This window comes from Ascidiella aspersa, chromosome 2 (genome assembly GCF_963924565.1).
Source record: "Ascidiella aspersa chromosome 2, kaAscAspe10.2, whole genome shotgun sequence".
NCBI classification, from domain to species: Eukaryota; Metazoa; Chordata; class Ascidiacea; order Phlebobranchia; family Ascidiidae; genus Ascidiella; species Ascidiella aspersa.
In genome coordinates this window covers 13,603,513-13,630,530 of record NC_139448.1, presented here as the reverse complement: position 1 = coordinate 13,630,530, position 27,018 = coordinate 13,603,513, and the positions used below count along the sequence as shown (strand labels likewise).

At 37.5% G+C, this 27,018-nt stretch overlaps 3 protein-coding genes and 1 long non-coding RNA gene across 4 annotated transcripts; 2 read left to right on the top strand and 2 right to left on the bottom strand.

The window, feature by feature from the left end:
* On the bottom strand, nt 1-1,410 carry LOC146163822 (uncharacterized). Its single transcript, XM_083382579.1, has one exon. It carries the CDS (start codon nt 1,408-1,410, stop codon nt 1-3), a length of 1,410 nt encoding a protein of 469 aa, XP_083238705.1.
* A 6,459-nt stretch (nt 1,411-7,869) lies between these two features.
* On the top strand, nt 7,870-9,873 carry LOC146163821 (uncharacterized). The gene is made up of 2 exons (XM_083380595.1): nt 7,870-9,509; nt 9,757-9,873. The coding sequence occupies exons 1-2, from the start codon at nt 8,625-8,627 to the stop codon at nt 9,871-9,873; spliced, it is 1,002 nt and encodes a 333-aa protein (XP_083236721.1). The 5' UTR covers nt 7,870-8,624.
* Nucleotides 9,874-12,580: 2,707 nt separating this feature from the next.
* On the top strand, nt 12,581-14,705 carry LOC146163820 (uncharacterized). Its single transcript, XR_014494584.1, has 3 exons — nt 12,581-12,908; nt 13,942-14,095; nt 14,191-14,705. It is a non-coding gene; the product is annotated as an uncharacterized LOC146163820 (long non-coding RNA).
* Nucleotides 14,706-18,488: 3,783 nt separating this feature from the next.
* LOC146163819 (putative imidazolonepropionase) lies at nt 18,489-25,014 on the bottom strand. The gene is made up of 9 exons (XM_083381345.1): nt 24,862-25,014; nt 23,753-23,957; nt 22,629-22,717; nt 22,149-22,310; nt 20,571-20,796; nt 20,170-20,294; nt 19,562-19,655; nt 19,225-19,385; nt 18,489-18,930 (listed from the first exon to the last, which is right to left on the bottom strand). The coding sequence occupies exons 1-9, from the start codon at nt 24,993-24,995 to the stop codon at nt 18,831-18,833; spliced, it is 1,296 nt and encodes a 431-aa protein (XP_083237471.1). The 5' UTR covers nt 24,996-25,014; the 3' UTR covers nt 18,489-18,830.
* Between the last annotated feature and the right edge of the window lie 2,004 nt (nt 25,015-27,018).

The following is a 27,018-nucleotide window of genomic DNA, read 5'->3' as shown; positions in this document are numbered from 1 at the left end:
TTACACCCGCTCTACTCCTAAGTCAATGTCCCATTCGTATTCAAAGCCACATGCACATCTATATGGGCACCTAGGTTCGATTTGCTGTGCTGACTTTTGTCCACAGCTACAGTTAACAAGTTTAAACTTACACAGGTGGTTAGTACATTCCTTGCTCGTAGTGAGCTTTGGAACCGCATTAAGTGTTTTGCATACACAAGCAATAGAGTACCTTTCACACTGGATGCATTCGAAAACGTCTCCGTCCACTTGAAATTCCGGCTGGATTTCCTGGCAACATGGCATCCACCGCATGCTGGAGTGGCATTTTGGGCAGCAGAATTCCCTTTGCTTGGCTGGGACCAGGTACATAGCATCTTCGCAACAGGCCTTTACTATATTGAAATCACTCTTGCACTTGTAACAGTGAAAGTGCTTGGAATCCGGAGCCATTGTGCTTTCCGTTTTACATTTTGAGCAAATCAAAGATATGGTGTCTTCGCAGAGGCTCTGCGATTTGCTATCTGGCAAAGCTGGAGGGCTCGTGCGAAGACGTTTCTTGAAGTTTGCTGTTGGAAACTTTGTCTTGTTCGATGCTGCTTCGTTTCTTGAATCTTGTTGGGAGTCGTCTTTTCCTTCGCCAGCCTTCAGGTGTACGTTCTTATCAGTTATCATTGGAGCGGCTTGTCCGTTATGCAAGTGCTTATCAGCACAAGTCTGATCTGTAGGTTGTTTTTGCGTCAAAGCAGTCGAACCAGGCGAGAGAGGCGTTCTAATTTGCTGTGCGCTGGCAGCTAACGGCGCTTTCCGTTGTCTGTCTGTATCCTGGTTTAGGAGTTCTGGAAAGTCGTTCAGCCTTTTCGGACATTTTACTTGTTTGTGTCCAGCTTCCCCACAGTATTTGCATGTAAACTGCTGCCCATGGTAGGTTACATAAAATTCTAACCCATCCACGTAAATGTAGCTCGGAATGGGATTTTCTTGTACATCTGCTTTATTCATGGTTGCAATTCTCATGCCTGACAGTAATCCCTGTTTATCTTTTCTATGAGTCATCTTTTTCACCTCGCCAAAATGCGAGCTTAGATTTTCTTCGATACTTTCACTAGAGAAAGGAATTGGCACCCATCCGATACCCACATTAATAACATCACTCTCAAAAAGACGCACATTTCGTAGATATGACACTTCGGCAAGCTTGTTCTGGAGCTCTAGTACATTTTCTCGGCTTGTACACGTTACTTCAATTTGTGTTCCCTTCATTTCCGCAATTCCTAGAACTTTGTTCAATGGAAAGTTGATGTCCTTTAACAGCTTCCACAAATCTTCTCTTTTCAAGAGCGTATCAGCTCTAAACGATAGACAGTTTGGGCGCTTCATCGCGCTCCCTGCGCTTTTCACCGTCGCTTGCGCATAACTCGCCTTCTTCATTGTAGGTGCGCACTCCTCGAGCGTCAAAAGCGAATCCTCACGAACAGTTTTAAAACCGTGACCGTATAGCTCACAGTCACAGCGCAGCAAGCTGTAAAAACGCAACTCTTAATACTATGACGTCACAATTGGACAATTCAACTCAAAGTGTACAATAACGTGAATGAACAACTCTAATCAGCTCACTTTGGAAAATTAATTTTTTTTTCCTGGATTTTTTGCACAAGAGGTTTATTCTTCAGCAGCGTCGTTTTGATTTTTTGTTAGGTGCTTCGCGGACCCCAGTTTGAGAACCACTGGTTTACGGCAATTAGTGCATCCAAGGGATCAAAAAGTCCGACTTTGAGGGCCGAATGCACCAACATGGATCAGATCAAACTAGGATCAGATCAAACTAAGATCAACTGATCCAAGTTTGATCCTTTGAGGCACTTGGTATGCACCAAACTACGATCAGTTGAGCCGCGCTTGATCCGATCAAAGTGAATTATGGAAACGAGATTTCGGTGCTTTCCCCCTTAATTTTTTTCTTACATCTTGTCAGCTAACAAAGTTAAGTAAATGTGCCCCGCTCAACAAATTTTAACGACTTCGAAAAGAATCCAACTAATTGACAATTATAAAAATGACATAGAATGCAAAAAACTGACTGTGTAACAGCTGCTGCAAAAACTAAGGCGAGGGAAAAACGTAGCGAGACCTTTAATGCCAAATACCAATACAAAACGGAATATAGGGCAGCTTCAGGTCCTCTGGAAAAAATTTAAATCGAGGGCTAAAAAGGAATCGGCTTTTGTCAGAAGAGAGCGTTTCCTCACAGGTGGAGGGCCACCGCCCGCTGAAGATGCTCAGTCATCAGGGTTGGTAGCCGAGGTCGCATATACGGGCGTTTATGTCGCATATACGGGCGCTTGTAGGTCGCATATACGGGCGGAGATGTCGCATATACGGGCGTTCGCATAATGTCGCATATACGGGCGAATTTCTCTACCGAACATACTGTGTGGTGTAAGGCGTCGGAATGGCGTTCGAATAAAATTTAGTTGGTCATTATAAAATGTTTGTGTTGCCTGACAGTTATGACGTCATATTATGTCTTCATCGTGACGTCACACTAATCTAGTAGTGTAGTAAAAAACCCTTATATTTGGCTATAGGTCGCATATACGGGCGTTCGCATAATGTCGCATATACGGGCGAATTTCTCTACCGAACATACTGTGTGGTGTAAGGCGTCGGAATGGCGTTCGAATAAAATTTAGTTGGTCATTATAAAATGTTTGTGTTGCCTGACAGTTATGACGTCATATTATATCTTCATCGTGACGTCACACTAATCTAGTAGTGTAGTAAATTACTCATATATTTGGCTAGGTCGCATATACGGGCGTTCGCATAATGTCGCATATACGGGCGAATTTCTCAACCGAACATGCTGTGTGGTGTAAGGCGTCGGAATGGCGTTCGAATAAATTTCAGTTGGTCATTATAAAATGTTTGTGTTGCCTGACAGTTATGACGTCATATTATGTCTTCATCGTGACGTCACACTAATCTAGTAGTGTAGTAAATAACCCTTATATTTGGCTATAGGTCGCATATACGGGCGTTCGCATAATGTCGCATATACGGGCGAATTTCTCTACCGAACTTACTGTGTGGTGTAAGGCGTCGGAATGGCGTTCGAATAAATTTCAGTTGGTCATTATAAAATGTTTGTGTTGCCTGACAGTTATGACGTCATATTATGTCTTCATCGTAACGTCACACTAATCTAGTAGTGTAGTAAATTACCCTTATATTTGGCTATAGGTCGCATATACGGGCGTTCGCATAATGTCGCATATACGGGCGAATCTCTCTACCGAACATAAAGTGGTATTTAAGGCGTCGGAATGGCGTTCGAATAAATTTCAGTTGGTCATTATAAAATGTTTGTGTTGCTTGACAGTTATGACGTCATATTATGTCTTCATCGTGACGTCACACTAATCTAGTAGTGTAGTAAATTACTCATATATTTGGCTAGGTCGCATATACGGGCGTTCGCATAATGTCGCATATACGGGCGAATTTCTCAACCGAACATACTGTGTGGTGTAAGGCGTCGGAATGGCGTTCGAATAAATTTCAGTTGGTCATTATAAAATGTTTGTGTTGCCTGACAGTTATGACGTCATATTATGTCTTCATCGTGACGTCACACTAATCTAGTGGTGTAGTAAATTACTCATATTTGGATAGGTCGCGAGACGAATTTGTGTTAGCAAAAACTTAAAATTAAATAAATTCGTTTTTTATTTTCCTAATCCTTCTTGTCACTTCAGTCGCGGTCCTCAGTAGAGCCACTGTGTTTAATGAAAAAAAATCTAGTTTGATGTATACTACGGCTGTTATTTATTTTTCATTTACTTATCTGTTGTTTTAATAATATACATAGCCTACTGCATGTAAGTATACTATATTATTATTGCAATATCGTTGCGTTCTTATTTGGATTTCGTGGTATTTTATTTTATTTTACGTTTTACAGTATAATAACCTTATATAAACCGTTTTCTTATTTTATAGTCTTGTTTATATCTTTTATTTATCCAATACAAATGTATTTTGGGTGTGTTAATTGGCAGCTGCTGTATTTTGTTAGCAAGAATCGTTAGGACCGTCAGCATAATGAAACATCTATCCAGCACAACCCCGTATCATTCGATGTGCAAAAGGTTGCTCAAAACTGCAGCCTGGGTTGCGATCGGCCCAAACAATTGAACATCAATGCATTGTTCGCCTTTTGGGAAGTCTTTCAAGATCCTACGGGATTTTCGCCTTGAACTGCACGTATGTTGCTTTAGACGAAAAGCAACATGCTACTTCTGCAATTGAAACGGCTATTTCGGGTGAATGACCAGATTGAGATTAACTACTAGGTTTTCGGACGATCGAATCGAACATTCCATGCCAACACAATCAAACATTCCATGCCAACATGTCAAATAAATAGCTTCTCTGGTCGTTGAAGCCTCGGCGGGATGCGATGAGTTGACGCCCCGCGGAACTTCGCAGGAGGTCGCAGGCAATGGCACCACTTGTGGACTGGTTTTGTGATATTTTCGGCGAATCTCTGCCCTCATAGATCTGCAATGACGTTGACTTTATCAAGCACGGCATTATGCTGACGAACAAACACATTTACCCAAAAACCTACACCGTGTCTTTTAGCATACGTAAGCATCTGCAATGATGCATCGATGGTGTGCTACGGCTCGGGGTTATCCGGAGGTCGCGATTCGCGTAGTAATTGTGAAAAAACTAAAACAGGATCTGCCTCTGTTACGGCAAGCTAAACAAAATGTTAATTTTTGACCGTGAACCGATGCCCATGGATGATAAGGTTCACCAGAAGTTAACAACTTTACAAGGAGCAGGGCTACGTTTATGCGATCCAACCGTTTAATTATCGTGACTTTGTGCCGAAAATTTGAGCAATGCCTTTGGCCGCAGGAACCACCGTTCTAGATCGGTCTTCCGCCTACTCGGTTTCCCTGGGGGATAACGCTTTCTGTTAGTTTTGGAACCTCGTCTTTCTTTTGGTGTATGCGCGTTTCTTTAGGCAGTGCATAGTAGGCATGTTATGTTAATGGTAATTCAAGACACCAGAATAAAGCGGACGTGTTTTAAACTGACTCGATATTTTATCCTATTCGTCTGGCTCGAGAAAGTAAAGGCAAACCTTATCTTTAGCAGAACCTAGGGATCGAGTCCTTGGGTACCATAGTCCGTGGTAGCCAAGATCAAATAAATTGTTTGGATCGCTAGAATCGCTAGGGTCGCTGGGATTTCAAGTGTGGTTGGGTATATAAATTCACAAAAAACAAGCTAGAAATTGTAAGTAGAAAAGTCTAAAAGTTGAATTAAAGATAATGTTTTTTATTCTTTTAATGATTTTTATTCTTCTACCAAGAACGACGTTTATTGTTTTATATGTTTGACTGCACGGAGAGAGTTTCAAGATTTTAGATGTGAATAAAAGAGAGTTGGACAAAAAAGTTTGGAAAACACTCCACTAGACATAATGTTAATTTTGTCGCATTACGGGTCTTGTGATGGGCTGCATAAAAACTCCAAACTAAAGAAATACGGTAGTGGTTTTTTGTGACATGCAAGACATTTACGATACACATTTTGTGACTATGACGTCACATTGTGCCTTAAGATCCAGAGTTAATTTATTTTGAAAAAGTTTTTCTAACTTGAATTAGGCTAGTTTAGGGATGAAGTTAATGTAATTGTTTTACAGGCAAGATCTGCAAAACAAATTTGGTAATATGTTGTTATAGATGAATTAAAAAGGTTATTTAAAACTGTAACGTTATTTAGTGCAAGCAATGATACTATAATACTGGTATCATAGTATCATTGGTGCAAGCCTATCACTAGAGTTACTTACAAAGGTCCATTTTTTATTTTGTACTTTTGAGGTTATTTATAGACACTTTCTGTAATGTATAGACATAAATATAAGGTTGCAATATGTCGAGGTTTTTCCTATAGCCAGAACTTTGTGTTAGGTTTAGCGATACGATAAGAATTTTGATTTACTCACATGGTTACTATTTTTAAAGTAATGTACAAATAATACTGGGTTTTGGGTGCCGCCACAGGTAGCTATCGTGTTGACGTCGATTAAGGAATATGGTTGTTTAAACATGGGTCCGCAAATAGTGGGTTTGGACAACACTGTTTTAAACGAACAGAAGATTTAGAACTACGAAAATTGTTAATCTCCGTGTAACGTTGTGCAAAACAAGAAAATTTATTAAACAATTAACTAAAAAGGCGTAAGTTCCACCTATGCAGCAGTGTTTCAAAAAATTCGTGTAGCCTACTAGTTATAGTATAGTCTACCGCCGACCGAATTCTCAATAAATATCTTTAAAATTTTATTAGATAAATGTTTTCAAAATATAAAATTATTTAATTTTAAGTGTGAACGATTTGTGATATTTTAAGAAAATGAAAAAAGTAGCTGCTTTCTCAGCGAAGCTCGACAACGTGTTGAATCAGTTTTTTGATGTCTGTTTAGAAAAAGAATGCTCTTCCTTGAAACCGACCAAACATTTTCAGAAAACACATCGCCATTGTCTTTTGTGTAGCATGTATGTAAGCACTCCATACAAATGTCTAAGGCATTTTCGCGAATGTCATTTAAAAAAATCTATCGAGTTTCACTCCATTACGTATTTCGCGTGTTTCTGTAGTCGTGAAAAGTTCAGTAACAAAAAGCCGAAGAGGCATCACTACCATTGTTCGTATTGCAATGTCACTGTGCAGGAAAAGCCAAACAGATTTTTGAAACATCTTCGTAGCCACCGCAGCGCTTCTGAAATTGCTACAAAAGAAATCGATGAAACATTGCTTGAATCTCATAATATTCAGAAAACAACCTATTCGAGTGAAAAAAGCCAAATTCACAGAAAAATGCCGAAAAAAGAATCCTGTCCTGAGTGCCACAAAATTTTGCATGTAAATAGTCTCAACCGACATTTGCGGGAACAACACAATAAAAACACAAATCGTGTGTGTTTATGTGTTGAACCTAGCAATGGAATTTTCATGGTGCGTAAAAGTACGCATGGGGGAGTTGGCAATCCGCTCCACGTACAAAAAGATCTCCGGAAAGGACTAGTTCGCTGCGAGCAAACTGAATGTTACGACTACATGCAAGTTGCATGGCGAAGTGGTATTACCGACAGTGAATGTGATCATTTGCAAACCGTAAAACAAGCGTGTGCACCATTAGACATTATTCTGACTGATCAAAGTTTAAATGACATGTCTGCAGATGGTATTTACAAATTACTATCTGATCAAAAGATAGAAAAATGCCGACTATTACAAAAATCATCACTAAGAGCTGGAGTCCCCCTAATCGTCAGTGCCAATGACGGTGAAAATTTTGTTCATTTTTCTATACACGAGCCCGAAATACATTATTATAGTATTTTCAAAAGAGTAATAGTTACTGCAAATATGTCGCACGGTTTGCTTGATTGTAAGTGCTGCAGTAGAAATCGTTCATGTATTCACAAAAATGTTTGCCTGTGGTTTTTCTCTCAAGAAAATCTTGTAAACAGATTTCGAAATTGTAACGACAATTCTATGGACGAAAATGAATTTACAAATGTTAACTTAAAATCGTTAGAGAATGAAGAAATAGTTTTGTATCCTCCGTCGGACAGCAAGATCCTCTTGAAAATGTGTGAATACATTCTAAAAGAAAAACGAATAATATTAGATAATATACCTGACGAAGTAGTGCCTAATGATTGTTTGCCAGACGAAACACATTGTGCATCTTGCAACATAAAACTGAGTGAGCCAAAGTTGATAACTGCGAACGCCACTCTACTAACCATGAATCGCGTTCGACGTGGGATAAAAACATATTGTAAAATATGCAACAATTGTGGTGTATGCTACAGATATCAAACGGATAAAGATGGTATCCATAACTACAATGACAATTTTCTTTTAAGCATGGAAGTTGCCTTATTTATAAGATGTTGCTTAATGCAACATGTTCCCGTGGGATCAGTGGTTAAAATATTAGAAGAAAGAATTAAGGAAATTTTGCCATCTCAAACTGTACTTGATGCATATTTGCATTTTGACTGCTTGTGCGATCACACGTATGACTTTTATTGTAATCTTTGTGGTCACCATCCAACAATTTTAACCTTTGACCTTAACAGAAAAATAGCTTTTCCCTGTCCGCTTTCCAGTTTAACTTTACCAGAGAACTATGACAAAATCGAATCAGATACTGTAAATTGTGAGCAATTTTGGACAAATGTGGAAAAAACTGTGTTATTACGTGGTTTTCCTGCAGCTAAAGCAAATCTACCATACCCAGTGGTACCTAATCTCTTGTGTTGGGCCCCATTTATTGGAAGACATACTCGAAAGAGTGATATGTTATTGAACACAGAGCATCGGAAATGCAGCGACGGAAAGATTGAAAATCTTGAAGATGACTGCAGAAAAATAACCGAAGAAAGAATTGTTGAGTTGCTTAGCCATTCTACAGCGAAAGAAGTTGTAGGGTTTGCTAAAAGTATAGGCGCCTCATCTAAAGGATCTAAACTGGATATTATTGTTGCAGTTAACAAAGCACTTAACAAAGACAAAGCTACTTTCAAAAAGGCTTTTAGCAAGCTATGGGGTTGTTCTGGTGGCTGGGCGTCAGCAACCTGCCAACATGGTGTTGTCTATGCGCTAAATTTGTTTTGCGAGCGGAAAGTCCGCGCGATTTTGTTGACATTATTTTATCAATGAAGCATCCTCCGAATATTGTCATCATTGATATGGCCAATATGGTAGTGGCTCATGGCAACAAAAGAAAACCAGGGATGTTTCAGCCACATAACGGAATGGTAGCAGAAGCAACTAAAATTAATATAGAGTCTTCTAAACACGAGTCGTTAAATGTATCCTTTCCATGGATCAATGGACAAGCTACAAAGACCGAACAACAAAGCTCTGAAGTCCACCCAGTTACAGGAAGCTCTGTTAGACTTTGCCTTTTTGACAGGTTCCACGAAGGCAATGTTAAAGATGAGAAAGAAATTCTTCGTCGCCTTGACAATGTGGTGGAAATGAAAGGATTTATTAATAGCCAAGGGGCAGAACAATTATATTCAAGCAGGAAACGAGACATTCGTTTTCTTAATCAAATGAAGGCAGTCAACCATATATTTTTGTTTAGATCTTTGATAGACCTACGAAATACAAAGACAAACAACCAAAACATTCAAAGAATAAAAAAAACAACAGAGAAACATGTCTATTTTGACAAGTTTGGCCGAATTTCGATTTCAAGAATTCATCACGAACCAACAAAATTTGAAAGCAACCCAGAAAATAATATTCAACAACCAACTTCCACAGAAGATGACAACAATAATTTTTTTAATTGGTTGGACAAGTACCACTTAACGACAACAGATCTCGCCACATTGGATTCCGAAAAGTGGTTGGATGATAGATTAATAAATGCCGCCATGATGTTAATGGAAAACAAAGACTTAAATGGACTGAGCGATGTGATTTTAGGCAACGCCTATGGTTTTTCCAAAAAAAATGGAATTGAAAAGTTTATACAAATTGTAAATGTGAGAGGTAACCATTGGGTGTGTATTTCAAATGTATTTGCAAAGATGAATGAAGTGATTGTTTATGACAGTTTGCAAAAATTAAGTTGTAAAAACGGAGGGATTAGATATCCCATAAGCATTGAAAAAGCTGCTTGTGAATTCCTAAAACCAAAATCCAACATTATTATGTCTGTAGAAACAGTTCAGCAGCAAACCGGTGCTAATGACTGTGGCCTATTTGCAATTGGATATGCTGCGCTTTTGTCGCAAAACATCAATCCGTCTACAATCACTATGTTCCAACAAAAAATGAGGACATCTTTAACAAACGCATTGAAGCAAAGTAATATAATATGTTTCCTGGAAGAAATCTCCGCACAAACAAGGAATGCCCAGTCGCCATCTGTGGCATTTCGCTGGGTATGTTATGTTTATTGCCACTGCCGTATGCCCGATGACGGAGGATTGATGGTTCGATGTGAACAGTGCCGAAAATGGTTCCACCAGAATTGTGTAACTGGTGATTTTCAAAATTTCTGGGTGTGTGATCTATGTCCGTCCAAAAATACCAAACATCACCAAACATTTCAGGAATTTGTAAAAATAGCAAATGAAGACGAAAATGTTGACTTACTTGTGTCGCTATTTGATTCTATTCGGGAAATAATCCCGGAAATTAATTTTCCACCAGGCAAAAACCACATTGGCTGTATGGAGGAAAACGAATATTTAAAAATGTTTGGACTAAAATCAACCCAATCGAAGGCATATGGATATACCATTAATAATCCCAGCAAATATGGGGACTTCTACATCTTGATTTGTAAATTAGCAGTTTGCTCACACCAAGAAATATTTAACACAGTTGTTCACGAAATGGTTCATGCGGCTTTGAGCATAACAAACAAAACAAACGTAGTGGCACATGGCCCAGAATTTCAAAAGAAGGGACATTTCATTGTTAGAAAAGTTCGGCAAAACAAGAAACGTCTTCCTGCTGATTTTGTGGATGTAGAAATTGACAATAAGAAGATTTTACATGCAAAGTCATAATGCGTAACGTAAATTATTGTCACCATTACATATGTATCGTTTAAAAAAATGTGATCAAGTGTATTAGCGTCTTTCCTTTGTTCTTTAAATATATTTTCATCATTCGTTCTAAAATGTTTTGACTTAAAAAATTAAGTCAGGTAGAATGTAGAAACTAAAAAAAAATACATATAAAGTAAATTAAGACGCCATAGACCTCTCGTGTAGCCTTTTTTCAATTAATAAAATAAATAGCGAAAAAACGAACAAGAAAAACAAATCAAAATAGTGAAGCTCTCAAGCAGCTAACGACGATTTAATTTTGTGTTTTGTCATACTTCCTCTTTTTAAAGCCGAATATCGCTCGGAATTTCGCACAGAAGATAACATCATAAGAAAGAGTAACATAGTCGGGACAGTTTCGGCATAATTACATTGAGAAATAACATATTGCGCGCATAAAAGGACACAATTCACAAATGTTTTGAACGGTTCGTTTTTGTGCACTCCAAATTACAATAAATGCAACCACAATAGTAATTGTTAATGTTTACGCGCCGAATGAGGACGATCCAGGATTTTTTGCCAACTTATTCGCCGTGACGCTGCGATGAAGATATAATATGACGTCATAACTGTCAGGCAACACAAACATTTTATAATGGCCAACTAAAATTTGTTCGAACGCCGTTTTGACGCCTTACACCACACAGTATGTTCGGTTGAGAAATTCGCCCGTATATGCGACATTATGCGAACGCCCGTATATGCGACCTAGCCAAATATATGAGTAATTTACTACACTACTAGATTAGTGTGACGTCACGATGAAGACATAATATGACGTCATAACTGTCAGGCAACACAAACATTTTATAATGACCAACTGAAATTTATTCGAACGCCATTCCGACGCCTTACACCACACAGTATGTTCGGTAGAGAAATTCGCCCGTATATGCGACATTATGCGAACGCCCGTATATGCGACCTAGCCAAATATATGAGTAATTTACTACACTACTAGATTAGTGTGACGTCACGATGAAGACATAATATGACGTCATAACTGTCAGGCAACACAAACATTTTATAATGACCAACTGAAATTTATTCGAACGCCATTCCGACGCCTTACACCACACAGTATGTTCGGTAGAGAAATTCGCCCGTATATGCGACATTATGCGAACGCCCGTATATGCGACCTAGCCAAATATATGAGTAATTTACTACACTACTAGATTAGTGTGACGTCACGATGAAGACATAATATGACGTCATAACTGTCAGGCAACACAAACATTTTATAATGACCAACTGAAATTTATTCGAACGCCATTCCGACGCCTTACACCACACAGTATGTTCGGTAGAGAAATTCGCCCGTATATGCGACATTATGCGAACGCCCGTATATGCGACCTATAGCCAAATATAAGGGTTATTTACTACACTACTAGATTAGTGTGACGTCACGATGAAGACATACTATGACGTCATAACTGTCAGGCAACACAAACATTTTATAATGACCAACTAAATTTTATTCGAACGCCATTCCGACGCCTTACACCACACAGTAAGTTCGGTAGAGAAATTCGCCCGTATATGCGACATTATGCGAACGCCCGTATATGCGACCTATAGCCAAATATAAGGGTTATTTACTACACTACTAGATTAGTGTGACGTCACGATGAAGACATAATATGACGTCATAACTGTCAGGCAACACAAACATTTTATAATGACCAACTAAATTTTATTCGAACGCCATTCCGACGCCTTACACCATAGAGAAATTCGCCCGTATATGCGACATTATGCGAACGCCCGTATATGCGACATCTCCGCCCGTATATGCGACCTACAAGCGCCCGTATATGCGACATAAACGCCCGTATATGCGACCTCGGCTACCAACCCCTCTCTGCTCAGTTGCAAAAAGTTGAAGGTATGGTGATATTTTATATTAAAAGGCAACTTCAACCAAACACACCATTATACTATTTGTAGTGTTGAAGTTAGGGTATCTTATGATACAAAAACTTTCTGTTTAAATTAGGAAACTCTAAGCAAGATATATAATACTTTGTTGTAACAATATTGTTTAACTACAATATTTGAACTATTGGCCAACAATGAAGCATACTTATTTTACAAATAAAATTAACTATCAATTTGTTTTGTATTTGGCAGCAATGATATCAGGTCAAATTAGTCTTTTGAAAAACCAATTTGATGATGATTCAATACTCGATCTTACAGCGACAGACACTGGAGAACCATTAACTGTTCTTTACGTAGATCAAGGTATAAACTGCTTCACAAATTTTAGTTTGATATATTTTAGCTACAAGTCAAAAATACAAATTTTAGTGAGTTGTTAAGTTTTATTTTATTGCTAATAATAATTAGCTTTGTTTTAGATTAGATATACAGCGAAGCAGTTCAACATCAGTGCAAGGCAGTCCACCAGTAAAAAGAGTAAAACAGTCAAAAAATATTATCGCCCAGAATGATATCAATGCACTAAAAAAGGAATTTTTAGAAACAGTTCTAAAACAAAAACAAGAAAGGCATACTATGAACTATGAAGATGAAACTTTTACAGCTAAAACTTGAAAGGAAACTCAGAAATCAAGCAGATGAGACTAAAGACCATCATTAGGATTTGAACATTTATGCGGAACTTTGGAATTAGTTATTAGTAAACATTTAAATTAACTCACTATTAAAATTTTTGTTATATGCAAAATATTTATGGTACTCTTGTTTGTAAGGTGTAACCACAACTTGATAGTCATTATTCACACAATACAGGGCAATGACTGTAAATTGTAGCCATAGCTAACAGGTAATGTGAATGATTCACTCAACTGATTTCATTTGTTAGCTATGGCCACAATTTACAGTTATGCCCTGCATTGTTGTATCATATTGTGGTCACAGCTTACAAATAAGAATACCATAAATATTTTACATTACAGAAATGTTAATATTGTCTAATTGCATGTTGCATTTTACCATTCGTCATGTTTTCAATATGTTTGCAGTTACTAGTAAAATATTAAAAATTATCAATTTTTTGTTGTCAAATAATATTTCCTGATACACTTGAGGCTTCATCAGTAAGGTCATTGTTGGGCAGATCATAGATTTCATCATCAGACAGGCCTACGTCCCCTCTTCTACGACAATAATTATTGGTAAAGAATTCTCTAGTTTTGTGTGAACTGGTATTGTTAAACAACAAAATCGTTGCTTCCACACTCCAAACATCCTTTCAACTATGTTTCTGGTTTTTATGTGTGCTTTATTATATAGTTTTCTTTATTACTAACAGGATTGCGCAATGGAGTCATCATGTAAGCGCGGCAAGGATAACCACCATCACCAAGCAAAAGTCCTTTAAATATATTATGTTCGAGTTGATAACAGATTGAGCTGTTGTCAAAAATTCTACTGTCATGTGTGGAGCCTGTCCATCTACATACAATGTTAGTAAACAACATATTCGGATCACAAATAGCTTGAAGATTTATAAAAAAATAACCCTTTCGATTTCTGTAAACTTCTGCATTTTCTCCTCCAGGTGAAACTATGGGAATATGTGTGCAATCTATACAACCAACTACTCCTGGAAATCCTGCAACTTCCTTAAAACTACATTTTACTTGGTTTAAGCTCTCTAGTTCAAGTGAAATAAAGTTCCTTTTTCTGGAAGCTAAAGCAATTGACACCCTGTGTATGATACGGCATGTAGTAGACTGGTGAATTCCTACAAGATCACCATCACATCTCTGAAAGTGTCCAGTAGCATAATATCTTAAAAGTGACAAGTAGCTGCAATATAGGGGGAATAAAACTGTTTCTTTTTGAATGATGCTCGAGGTCTAACGATATCATAGCCAATAGGTCAACCACTGATTCTTTACTCAGCTGGTACCTATTGTAAAACTGAATACTGTCATATTCTTCAAATGGGTTGGACCTGTCAAGTATAACACGTTGTAGTGGTCTTTCTATTTCCTCTATAACATCAATTGCATTCATATTTAGTACTTTCTACAACAACTATTTCTGTAAATAAATAAACCTGTCACGTTTTAGGTCTGGATTCGTGTTTTGTTTAGAGGTTTTGTGATTTTTTGTAAAGATTGGTGTGTTTTCAAAGTTACTTACGTATTTTACTAGGCCGTGTCTAATGTCGATGAATAAAAAACGCGAAAATCATTTTATATGTTTCATAGATGACAGTTTAGTGTTAGTTTACTGTTTAAAAGTTTAGTACTTGTGATTAGATTTCAAAAATACATTATTAGTCAATGTTAAGTCATTTGATCCTGCACTTAAACCTGCACCACCGAAGGTTTAACTTTCGGATCAAATATGCGTGTTTGATCGTGGTTTGATCGGCGATCAGGCTTGGTGCATACCAAAATAAAGATGATCCTAGTTTGATCGCTGACTCAGCAATATTTGATCTGATCGGGCTTTGATCCGGGTTGGTGCATTCGGCCCTAAGACTTTGAGGCCCTGGCCAACGCACTAATTTGACTTAACAAATTTGCAAAGTTTAATAATACTTGACCCACTCAAAACCAAACCAGAACCCTAACCCAAATAATGTGCGTTGATTTAATAATTACATCAGGGTGGTCCAACTTCTTTTCATCGCGGGCCAAAAACAAGGTTTATTTTATCTTGCGGGCCAATGTTTTTAAATTGGGATTCTTCGTTTTGTTTTTAAATTGCGATTCTTGCGGGCCAATGTTTTTTAAATTGCGATTGCTTATTGCTGGTAAATTATACATAGTCTATGGCAGGGGTCGGCAACCTTTTTATAGTCGCGGGCCAAAACCAAGCTCAGAAAGGTCTCTGCGGGCCGCACAAAATGTTATTAAAAACGGTCCCTCAGCAACTTTTTAAATTGCTCACGGTCCCTTAAAACTATACACAAAATAACATTTGTTTTTAATGGCATCAATGGGATGAACAGTTTTATTTATTTATTTTTTTTTTTTTTTTTTTTTTTTTTTTTTTTTTTTAGGCGTTTTTTATTATATAGCGACACAATAAAGCGAGTGCAAAACAAAAAAAAAGAGGCGAGATAAAACACATGTCAGAAAGCGACGAACTAGCAGGAAGGCATTAAAATACAGTTGGGGATTCGGAGTAACATGAAGTGAGCGTTAAAATAGCCCTTGCCACTTGCAAAGAAAGTCGTTAATTTTACAATTCCGAATGGCGATAAGATGTTCCGACTTCTGAACAGATTTAACCATATTTAGGAACATATTGAAATTCGGCACGGATTCGGCGTACTTACAGCGGTAAATTACGAAACGCGCATACAACAACAAACAATTCAAAAGGGTTTCAGATTGATCCGCCACAACACCAAACAACATATGAACAGGGTCAGGGCGTAAATCAATAAGAAGTTTCGCCGAGATCCAGGCAGTTACTTCTTCCCAGAAAGTTACTATACTTTGGTACAAAAATAAAACACGTGCGCTACAGTTTCTAATGCATCGCAGCAGAAAACACATTTATCTGAGTCTTTAATTCCAAATGAGCACAGGGCGTCATTGGTGACGATGGCCCTAAGGTTTAATTTTATCTGAAAACTTCTAAGTTTGTTTTCCACGGTACAGTCGTAGTTAATTTGGTAAAGTTTGTCCCAAGGGATTCGGTTTGGTAAAACTTGCAAGATCTGTTCCCACTTGATTTGCTGTTTGACTGGGGGGGACAAGCCAGCATCTTTAATATGTGAATACATTTCTTTAACTGTATCAAGTTTTAAGAGAAATTTGGTACAAGTCTGCAACTTGTTGTCAATCATGGATATGTTACTAGGTTCATTCAAGTCCCATTTTCCAGGGAAAGCCGAAATTAGTTTTAGATGTTCTAAATAATCATTATTGTTGGTGGAAAAGCTGTAATATTGGGCGAGGTTATCGTAAGACATGTAATGATCTGTATTGTTGATAAGATGCGCGTAATCCAATATGCCAGCATTTATGACGTCACAATTGGACAATTCAACTCAAAGTGTACAATAACGTGAATGAACAACTCTAATCAGCTCACTTTGGAAAAGTAAGTTTTTTTTTCCTGGATTTTTTGCACAAGAGGTTTATTCTTCAGCAGCGTCGTTTTGATTTTTTGTTAGGTGCTTCGCGGACCCCAGTTTGAGAACCACTGGTTTACGGCAATTAGTGCATCCAAGGGATCAAAAAGTCCGACTTTAAGACTTTGAGGCCCTGGCCAACGCACTAATTTGCTTTAACAAATTTGCAAAGTTTAATAATACTTGACCCACTCAAAACCAAACCAGAACCCTAACCCAAATAATGTGCGTTGATTTAATAATTACATCAGGGTGGTCCAACTTCTTTTCATCGCGGGCCAAAAACAAGGTTTATTTTATCTTGCGGGCCAATGTTTTTAAATTGCGATTCTTCGTTTTTAAATTGCGATTCTTGCGGGCCAATGTTTTTTAAATTGCGATTGCTTATTGCTGGTAAATTATACATAGTCTATGGCAGGGGTCGGCAACCTTTTTATAGTCGCGGGCCAAAACCAAGCTCAGAAAGGTCTCTGCGGGCCGCACAAAATGTTATTAAAATTTGTGTTATTTAATGTTAGAACATCTTTTAATTAGGCGGGCCTCGTATCGTTTTTTGCACTTAAAAACGTGTTTAATTACATTTAAGGAGGAAGTAAACTGTTCGCGCAAACGCGAAAATGCCGTTTGTTTGGTAAAAAATTCGAGTTCACACGTCGTCATCAATACTACTAATGAAAAGTGTAACAAAACTATTTTGAAGAAACGAGATAACCTTAATAGTTAATGTAGTTCAGTGTTATTTATCCTTTTCTGACCGGGCCCACCTGGCGAGCGAAGCGAGCGCGATTATTTGGGAAAACCGGCATTTCTTTTAAATTTCTTGCAAATTTTTATTACAATCCAAACAATAAAAAAAATGTCAAAATATATATGCCCAATATTTTTGAATAAGTTTTTCGTTTGTCCGTGACGCACTTGGCAGCCTTTCACAGCGCAACTGTATAAGAAGACAGCGTCCAGACATAAACGAACCGGACGTAGGAAGATCATTCGCGCGAAGCGCGAAAATTAATCCCATTTACCTAGGTAAAATAGTCAAAAAGTAGGCCTATTTGAAATGGAATCGTGTCTAGTTTGTCAAAGAGGCGGCGGGCCGGTTGAATTGCATTGGCGGGCCGTAGGTTGCCGACCCCTGGTCTATGGCATATATACTAACTTTATGGAATGTATACCTTTGTTCAGTTACGGTAGTTATGAAATAATTTCAACATCGAAAAATTAAAAAAACAAAAATTGAAGTGATATTGCCAGATTGAAATAAAGCTGACTATCAGTTCGCGGGCCAACTTAGGCCCGCGGGCCTGCAGTTGGACCACGTTGAATTACATAAACGCTTTGGGTCCCAATATCTCAATTTGTGACGTAATAATCCTATCTATTACCATGGACGAGAAACTATCTTATGCCGACCCGAGTTTGAGCTTTTTTCCCAGCGTTGAAATAATTATTAAATTAACGCACATTATTTGGGTTAGGATTCGGGTTTGCGTTTGGGTTCACGTGGGTCAAGTGTTGTTAATTCTATCTCACATTTTTTTGTTATCTTTTGTGAATTTTCAGCGAATATTAACCTAAAACAACAGACTTTTTTAGTCAAATGCGTACAATTTTAGCCAATCTGAAAACGACTTCCTAAAATAACAAATGAAGTTCCCCTGCGCATTGGAAGCGAACTTTCAAAAATGAAACAAAGCATCAACTAATGTGATCATTCTTTTATTACATGAAACAACATAAGGTTATTCAGAGAAGCTGTTGTATAAACTAAAAAGCACATCTTTTATTTTTAGCAAATAAAAATAAGGACAACAAACGCTGACAGTCGATTACACCTAAATCTTTAAAGTGTACAAGTTACTTAATTAGTATCAGTTGCCCTAATTTTACTAGATAAAATGCAAAGTTTATCTGAAGAAAAGACAGAAAAAACTAAGTGACTGTTTTACTCTGATTCACGTTTAAAAAGGAGAAAGTTAGTTAGAACTGTAGGTATAAATTTATGACACACGAAACAAAAGCCACCAGCCACCAAAAAATGAACCCTGTCACTATTAGTTTCGATCAAATAGAAAGTAAAACAAGCTCGAGAGTGTTTATTTTCATGTTGACAATTCATTTTGAAAAGAGATCTCCCCACCACAAATAACTGTCTCTATTAAATTATCGTGCCCGGCGAATTGATAGATAAGATGTTCCCACCTGAAAAAAATAACTCAATTATAAACATCAATTTGATTTGGTATTAAATCATAGAAAAACTTCAAAAGCGAAAAGTTATTAAAATAAAATTTACACCAAGACACACTCACAGAAACGTAACTACTTGCGCTTCTTGTTTTATCAACAAATGTAAAACATTGCGCAACACCAACGCGCCGAAGCTTTATATGCCCTTAATACGGAATTATTGCTCCACCATAGACCTAAAGTTGAATTAATATACACCTGAAATTACAGTTAGACGAGGTAAACTAAACACGACTTATTGGCTACCTCGGCGCTCGAATCAAGACTAGGTTAGCCTTTTTTCCGACTTCTACGCTTCCTAAGTCCTCCGATCTGTTAAGAGCAGCAGCCGCGTTGATTGTAGACGCCACAAGAGCCTCTTCCATCGTCATGTGTAGGTTCACGCATGCAAGATGCATAACAGCCGGCTACGAAAATACAAGCTTTGCATACAGTAGGTTATAAACCGAAAGGTATTGCGTGAGGAAAGAGGAGTTGATAAACCGACTTAGGCCTACATATTTTTTATTTTTTTTATTTTATTCTAACTTATATAATTATATGCACTGACAAGACGACAATTTGCTTACCCTGGAAAACTTACCATACTGAGACAAAACGCATTTGGATTGAAATCCGAACCCAAAGCGACTGGAACATCATTGTCAATCATTTGACGAACAGGCGGAGAACGAAGGCTATAAATAGCAGTAGTAAACTAGATATTGAAAATTAAGTAAAATGGTAGGGGTATTTGAGTTAGATCACACTGTAGCGCGAAGTGCACAATGCACAACGCACATCCATTATAAAGTAGGCTACGTCACTGAACTTTAAAAAAGCGTCACTTAGTGTTTTTTAAACAGTATTGTTTACGTGACAAACTTGTTTTTAAAAAATCAAATTTAATGTAGGGATGACATGTAACGCGAAATTTGGTCCGGGGCCAAAACTGATCCGGTCGGATCAATGTTGGCGTTGGAACAGCCGCTAAAACAGGTCCGGCTAGGCCAAAACTGGTCCGACCTAACCCTAACCCTAACCCTAGCCAGACCTGTTTTAGCGGCTGTTCCAACGCCAAAATCGATCTGACCGGACCAGTTTTGGCGCTTGATTACGACCAAAATCGGTTTGGCGTGACAGACACACTTTCTCCAAAACTTACAGATTTAGTAAAAAATTGAATCTAAGTCCTTGTTTAGAGTATAATACCGTAAAATATAGGCAGTTGTTGGTAGAATTACTGCTACTGATTTTGAATTCGACATAGCTTTGATTCCTTGGTCTGATATTTCTTCCAAGTGGCTGATTGCCAGCGCTTGCATATCAGCTCCAAGCTGAAAAACATACAGTGCTATGAACGCACATAGACTACAATTCACCAAAAAGTTTTAAAATCAAACGTAGAGCCTCGAAAAAGGAAAAGTTTATTATATTTAACTTATCACTTTTGAATATCAATATTTTTTACCATATCGCTTCGAACGGGAAACATTAGCAGTCTGTTGGCGACAAACAACTATGAATGTTGGTAGCTATACAACAAATACGCATAATGCCAGTTGGCTTCATCCAAATGTAAGACTGTAGAAAGTAGCAAAAACCCTAGGAACCTCGGCAGCCTTCATTGGATGTAACTCGTCGCCGTGGAAGTTGATATTTAGTCCTATGGCCAGACCAGCTTGAAGGATGCGGCGCGTTTGCTCTACATCGAAGACCGAATTTTCGCAGAAGACGTCGATGTTATCCACCGTCAGTGTTTTGGAATTCATCTCTTCCTTGAGAGCCGGAATCTGAATGTTGACCACGTCGTCGGTGGCCTCCTGCGCGCTGCTTCCCCTATTTTTGGAGAGAGCGGAAGAAGTAACACACACTTACGCCTGGCAAACTGAATGACTGTTTAAAATAAGAAGATATCTCCTCGCCCTTACACGTAAATAACGACAATGAGCTTAAATCGGCGCACTTATAAATGACTGACTTTGATCATAACAGGAAAGTCTAGAACAGGGGTGTTCAAATGATTTCTGCCATGATCCACCACAGTTAAACCTGACAACATGATGATCCACCAAACACGAATAGTAAACATAGTGGACACGCTTTAATCTTTATGGTGTTTTATTTATGTAAACGCGATAAGTTGAATAGTTAGGCTAATCTTGTTTAGTGTTTGTTAAACTTTGTAAGTGAGTTCGCACGTGGCGAGCGAAGCGAGCGCGATTTTTTTGGGTATACCGGCATTTATTTTAAATTTCTTGCAAGTTTTTATTACATTACCAAAAATACAAAATGTTAAAAAATATATGTCCAACATTTTTTAATGCGTTTTCCATTAACGGTAACGAAGCGCTGATCTAGTTCAAAAGACCGCATCAAAACGTAAACAAGATTTTTCGCACTTACGAGTTAAAATAGTCAAAAAGTATTTGAAATGGACTCGTATCTAGTTTGTCAAAGCGGCGGCTGGCCGAATGAATTACATTGGCGGGGCGCATCCAGCCCGCGGGCCGTGGGTTGCCGACCCCTGTTTTAGACTTTAGGTATTACAATAGCATCGAATTGGGGCTTTTTGTCGCTGACTGATATCCTAAAACGTTCACAAAGATTAGCATTTGGGAGTCTCGTTCTATGCTTGATTTTTTACAAAATTCATTAACAGTGACAATTGGTGTTCACATGAAAACACTGTAGAAAGTTTAATTTGTTAAGACTATAAGAAGATCCGCACAAAACGCTCAAAAGATCCAGATCCGGATCGCGATCCGCCATTTGAACATGACCGGTCTAGAAAATATAAGACTTATGTCTGTTTTTGCGTTAGTATAACAATTCCATACTGGCCATAAAGGAAATAAATTTATTAAGAAACGAATAAAGGGACTAAATTTAAAGTGCGGCAAAAGTAAATTTTATTCATTTAAAACATTGCAAGATTTGCATTAACTCAATCGATTAATGCCACCCCTGGCAACTGCAGATAAAGGGGACTTTTAAAAACAAAATTGGTATTATTGCCATGAATCAGCGCTATAAGTCAAATTTAACATAGGCAAAACAATAATTTTGTTGTTAAGCTAAATGCAAAGACCCGAGTTAAAATGAGTTAAAAAAATTGTCATACCAGTAACAAAGATCTTTATATTGAGACTGGGGTTATGTATAAATGAATCATTTTAACATAGACCTACTTGGGTACAGCGTGAGCTCCGCAGAAAGTGCTGGAAATGTCGATCCGAATTTTGTTGTCTCGTTTCGCATCTTCAATTACCCGAAGCATTTTCAGCTCGGTTTCCACGTTTAAACCATAACCACTCTTGCATTCCACCAACGTAGTTCCGCACTTTATCATTCTGCAGGGGGAAATACACCAATAAAGCACAAGCAAAACAAACTAAAATAAAACTAGAACTTTGCTCTGTAATGTCAAGGCATATCTGTGAGGCGAGGAAAAACAGAAATGTTGACGATTATAGAATATTCTTTTAGGCCAAACTAATAAATCCCAGTAAACACTTTTTATCATCTCGGTGTTTAAATTGCAGAGTACTCCTAATATTTAGGTTTAGTCGTACAGTTTTCATAAAATACGCTGAATGTAGAGTTGAAATAAAACTTACAACAATCATTAAAAATAACGACAAGCTGAAATCAAATTCGAATCAATTAACCTATTCAGTCTTTGTTTAAATAGCATTGTAAGTTCGTCTTGTGTGGCGTTCCTTGTCTTCTCGACCGTGAAATGAATTCCTCCTCCAGCCTATAAACATAACACAACGACATTTGCAACATCGAAAATCAACAACAGTTAACTTTTTAAAACAGCTCAAAAAACAGTGTTGTAAACAAGTCTTTTTGAAATGACTTAAGTCCCAGTCAAGTGATTTGTAAAATAACTTAAGTCTAAGCCAAGTCTTTTTAAATAAATAACAAGTTAAGTCCCAGTCGAGTCGTAAATAAATCAACTCAATTCCAAGTCAAGTTTTTGTCATAAAAATGACATGTCAAGCTATTAAAATTGGTTAAACTCGTCCGATTATAAGCAATATTTTAACTACAAAATACCAAAAAGGCAATAGAGCAGACTTGGACAACTAGATTTATTTTAGCTTTTTAAAATTAGATTAGAATTAAAATTAGAGCATTTTAGTTTTTCTAAATTAGATTAGAATTAGAATTACCGAATTCCTAAAAAAACAAATTTGAACTAGAATTTGAACTAGAATCACATATAATTATTTACATTCAATTTAATTTAATCGCAAATTATTCTTATAAGAATTTTTTTTTATGGTTTTAGACTGTAAAAATTACATACAAGTCGTTCCAACCAAAGAGTTTTAATTGAAATTTCTATGTTTGAACTGAGTCACTAAAAATACCGTAGGACAATATAGCAGTTTTGGAAAAATGCAAATTAGATTAGAACTAGAATTAAAGCACACAGGCAATTCATAAATTAGATTAATTTTGAATTAAATTTAGAATTGGCCGCATTTTGCTCTAATTCAATGAATTAGAAAACTAGAATTATCTTGTTGTCCAAGTCTGCAATAGAGGGCAAGCAAATTGTTTTATGTGCAAAAATTGGGATAAATTACCCAATTTTACGAATAAATGCATAATGAAAACACCTAATTTTAGCCCAATTTATTTGTCTAAAAGACTCAAGTCATGTCAAGTAATTTGCCAAAAAGACTTAAGTTAAGTCAAGTAAATTTGCCCAAAAGACTTAAGTCATTACAACACTGACAAAAAAATCATGCAAAGTTAAGAACTTTGCATTCCGAATGACCTTGTGAACGTCCATGTAGGTGGCGCCCGCGAGCTTCATGGCGAACTCGTGTACTCGGTCACCGGCCCAGACCGGGTGAGTATGCGCGTCGACCAGGCCGGGCAAAACGCAACAGCCGGTTGCGTCTATCACTTGGTCGAAAAACGTGCTTTCGTATTTGTGGCTTGCTTCTTCGTCAGAACCGACAAACGCGATTAAACCATTTCTGAAACGAAGTGATGCGTGTTAACAATATGCCTATTGTCGTCTCTTAAAGCATTTATGATCTAATTTAACAAAAAAACGGAACTTCATAGTTTTTTGTTAGTAACGCGGCGCAACATGCTAATAATGTGCAAAGCGCGTCTTCGATATTAATGGGTTTACTTGGAAGGGACTAAAACACAACAAAAACAGATAGAAGTTTGCGCGAACAAAATTGTATTTACATAAAAGTTGTCGAAAAGTATAGTTTTTTCAGGAAGCAAATATAGTTTCTTTAGGAAATCCCGTCTAGTTTTTTAGGCCTGTTTCAAAGCTCTTATTGCCGTGTTAAGTTTGTATCAACCTTCGACCGCCAACACTTGCATTTTTCTAAACACGTGCACGGACGCAAAAGTTATAATCAACGGCCACAGGTTGTACGCGGTACACCCCTGGGCTATAGGCTGCCTTTCGCTCATGTGTCTGTTGTCGATAACTTATGTCTTATGGCTGAGCCGCCAAATGTTTTAGCTCTGTTAGTGTGTTGCCAGTGAAAAAAAGGTTGCGCAGCACTGTAAGGAAACAATAAACATGCTTTACAAATCAATATTAAATATTATAAATATAACAGTAATATAATGTGTTAGGATTTACCCAATATAGTTCAACATAAAAAAAAACATACTTGGGTCGGCATTTTTGTACGGTAGTGCTGTTGTGAACTGCATTATATTTGCAGGACTTCGCATTTCCTTTTGTGCAACATGACGACCAAAAATATGTGTTAAAAAAACGCTTCGCCATAACCGAACTTTATATGATAGCAAACGAGTAGCATATAATTCGTGAATTCTGCTGAAGTAGCAATACGTTGAGCAATACGCGCAGACTACAAAACAAACTAAACAACGTGCATATGGGCCTACTTGTCTACGACGACGCTCAGACCGTTTGCACTGGTAAGAACTGCAACAGACTTCATAGCTTTTCCGATCAACATTCGTTCATTGTTCTGGCAAACCTGCACCACTTGAGTGGCAGACTTGATAAGCAGCTTCATTGCACAAGCTCAAATATAAATTTACACACTGCAAAATGTCTGCAACACCAACATAAACACGAAATAAACCAACCACATCAGAATGTAAGAAAGGGGCTGTTTTTACGTTTACGGCTACAAGCAAAGCTCAATCATGCGAAACTAGCGTTACAGTCTGTTGCCCTTCATGCGTGCACGCTACAGCAGGAAATAAAGGGCGTGTATGCGGCAAAATAACCACGCCTCCTTCTACTCCAATTATGTCGTTTTACTGAGATATGTAAAAAGCAAATGAATGGTGCGAAAGGCAATGATCAATTGCCCAAAGTAGTTTGCACAGGCAAGTTTGTCGGGATATGGTTGAAAAGTCAGTCGATTAAACCTTCATTTTACTTATGTCCTTACTTTGATCTTTACTTGTCGACTTTTAAAAATATTTTCATCCTTATGAACGCCCTCAGAAAAGCAGGTGCATACGATGTTATAAGAAAATCAACACAAACAATACAGCAAGGACAATGGTAACTGCATGAGGCCAAGCTCACGGCGATTCCGAACATTGCCGTAAGTGGGTTTATTTAAAACTTTAAGAAAACACATAAATCATTCGGGTTTACCGTCAAGGGGGGCTACTTTGAACACTTTTTGAAGTTATTTTTCTGTATTTTTTTTACTTTTTATGCTAATTATCTGAAATTTGGTCGTGTATAGATGTTTCAAATGGCAGTTTTTTCTTGTTTAAAATATCAAATTTTGTGGGATTTCCCGCCAAATTTCTATGTGTTCAAAGTTAGATAGAGGGTATTCTAACTTTGAACACTACATATTACAAGCAAGAAAGTAAGAAGGGCCGCAATTTCTAAAAATCAAATCTCTTTTTCTGAAATCGGCCCCATCGTCGTTGACAATGTTTGACTCGAATAGGCTGTATAGTTTCATGATCCAAGTGATCGTTTGTATGCACGAACTATGTTTTACAGTGCTTATCAATAATCTAGTTCATAAAATATGATGAATTAATGAATGTATTTGCTGAAAAAAAAAATTAAACTTCAGTATGCATATCATTTGCATGGTCAACGAAAGTACCACTAAGGTATGACGATTCTAAATTACGACATTATTTATCAATGATAGTTTAATGCAACAACAACACGTATAGGCTACTTTGAACAGCACTAAAAACGTATTGATGTCGCCAGAAAAGTAGGTGGGGCTACTTTGAACACTGTTCAAAGTTAGACACACCAAAATAAAAAAATAACCCACTTTAGTAATTTTTAGATAATGAACGGTATTCTCAACATAAACCCAGTTTTGAATTATCTTTTGTGTGCTAATACAATTCTTAGCATTTCACTGAAAAAAATAGATCAAAACCTCTTTTACTTTCCGAGATCCAACTAGAAGTTTCCAGACTACTTACAAAGTACCACATGTTGATAAAAGTCACGTGGTGCAGTTTCAATATCAAAGGAGTCAACATAGAAATTTTGTTTTAAAATATTTGGAAAGAGTGGGTATTGAAGTCTATTTCATGAAATTTTCAGGGAAAACCGATTGATATTGTGTATTTTACAGACCTTAATGTATGGTGCAATGGATTTTTTAAATTAGTGTTCAAAGTAGCCCCTCATGACGGTACCATTGTAGTTGGCTACAATACGTCGTGTTAACCAGGGGCGAATCCCCCCAAACTGCATTTTTTGTCCGTTTAAACGGCCTAAATGCATTTTTTTGCGCCCAGCGCGAATTATTTTGTTTCTAGTATGTCTATGACCAGGGTTTCTCAACCGTAGCCCTCGCCCCCTCCCCCCACCCCCCAATTAAGTGTCTACGTTAATTGACCTACTTTTGATATGTTTTTTTTACCAAAATTACGTCAATTTTGTTTTGTGAGCCAAAAGACAGGACGGACGATGCTTGGATTAAACTTACAACAGAATTATTCAAATTGAAAGTTTTTACTGCAACTTGCAAAACAAAGACCCTACTAGCACACACGACTAAAAAAGACTACTACACTGGTTTATGCCAAGTAATT

Bases quoted from the DNA above. Each gene is read 5' to 3' on its own strand.
- LOC146163822 (XM_083382579.1), bottom strand. From the start codon at position 1,410: ATGAAGAAGGCGAGTTATGCGCAAGCGACGGTGAAAAGCGCAGGGAGC.
- LOC146163821 (XM_083380595.1), top strand. From the start codon at position 8,625: ATGGGGTTGTTCTGGTGGCTGGGCGTCAGCAACCTGCCAACATGGTGT. The intron at 9,510-9,756 runs GTGATTTTAGGC...TTATGTCTGTAG, and splicing joins ACTTAAATGGACTGAGCGAT to AAACAGTTCAGCAGCAAACC.
- LOC146163819 (XM_083381345.1), bottom strand. From the start codon at position 24,995: ATGAAGCTGCTTATCAAGTCTGCCACTCAAGTGGTGCAGGTTTGCCAG. The intron at 20,295-20,570 runs GTTCCTAGGGTT...TATGTTTTTCAG, and splicing joins ATCCAATGAAGGCTGCCGAG to CTTGGAGCTGATATGCAAGC. The intron at 19,386-19,561 runs GTAAGTTTTCCA...GTATTTTCGTAG, and splicing joins ATGCGTTTTGTCTCAGTATG to CCGGCTGTTATGCATCTTGC.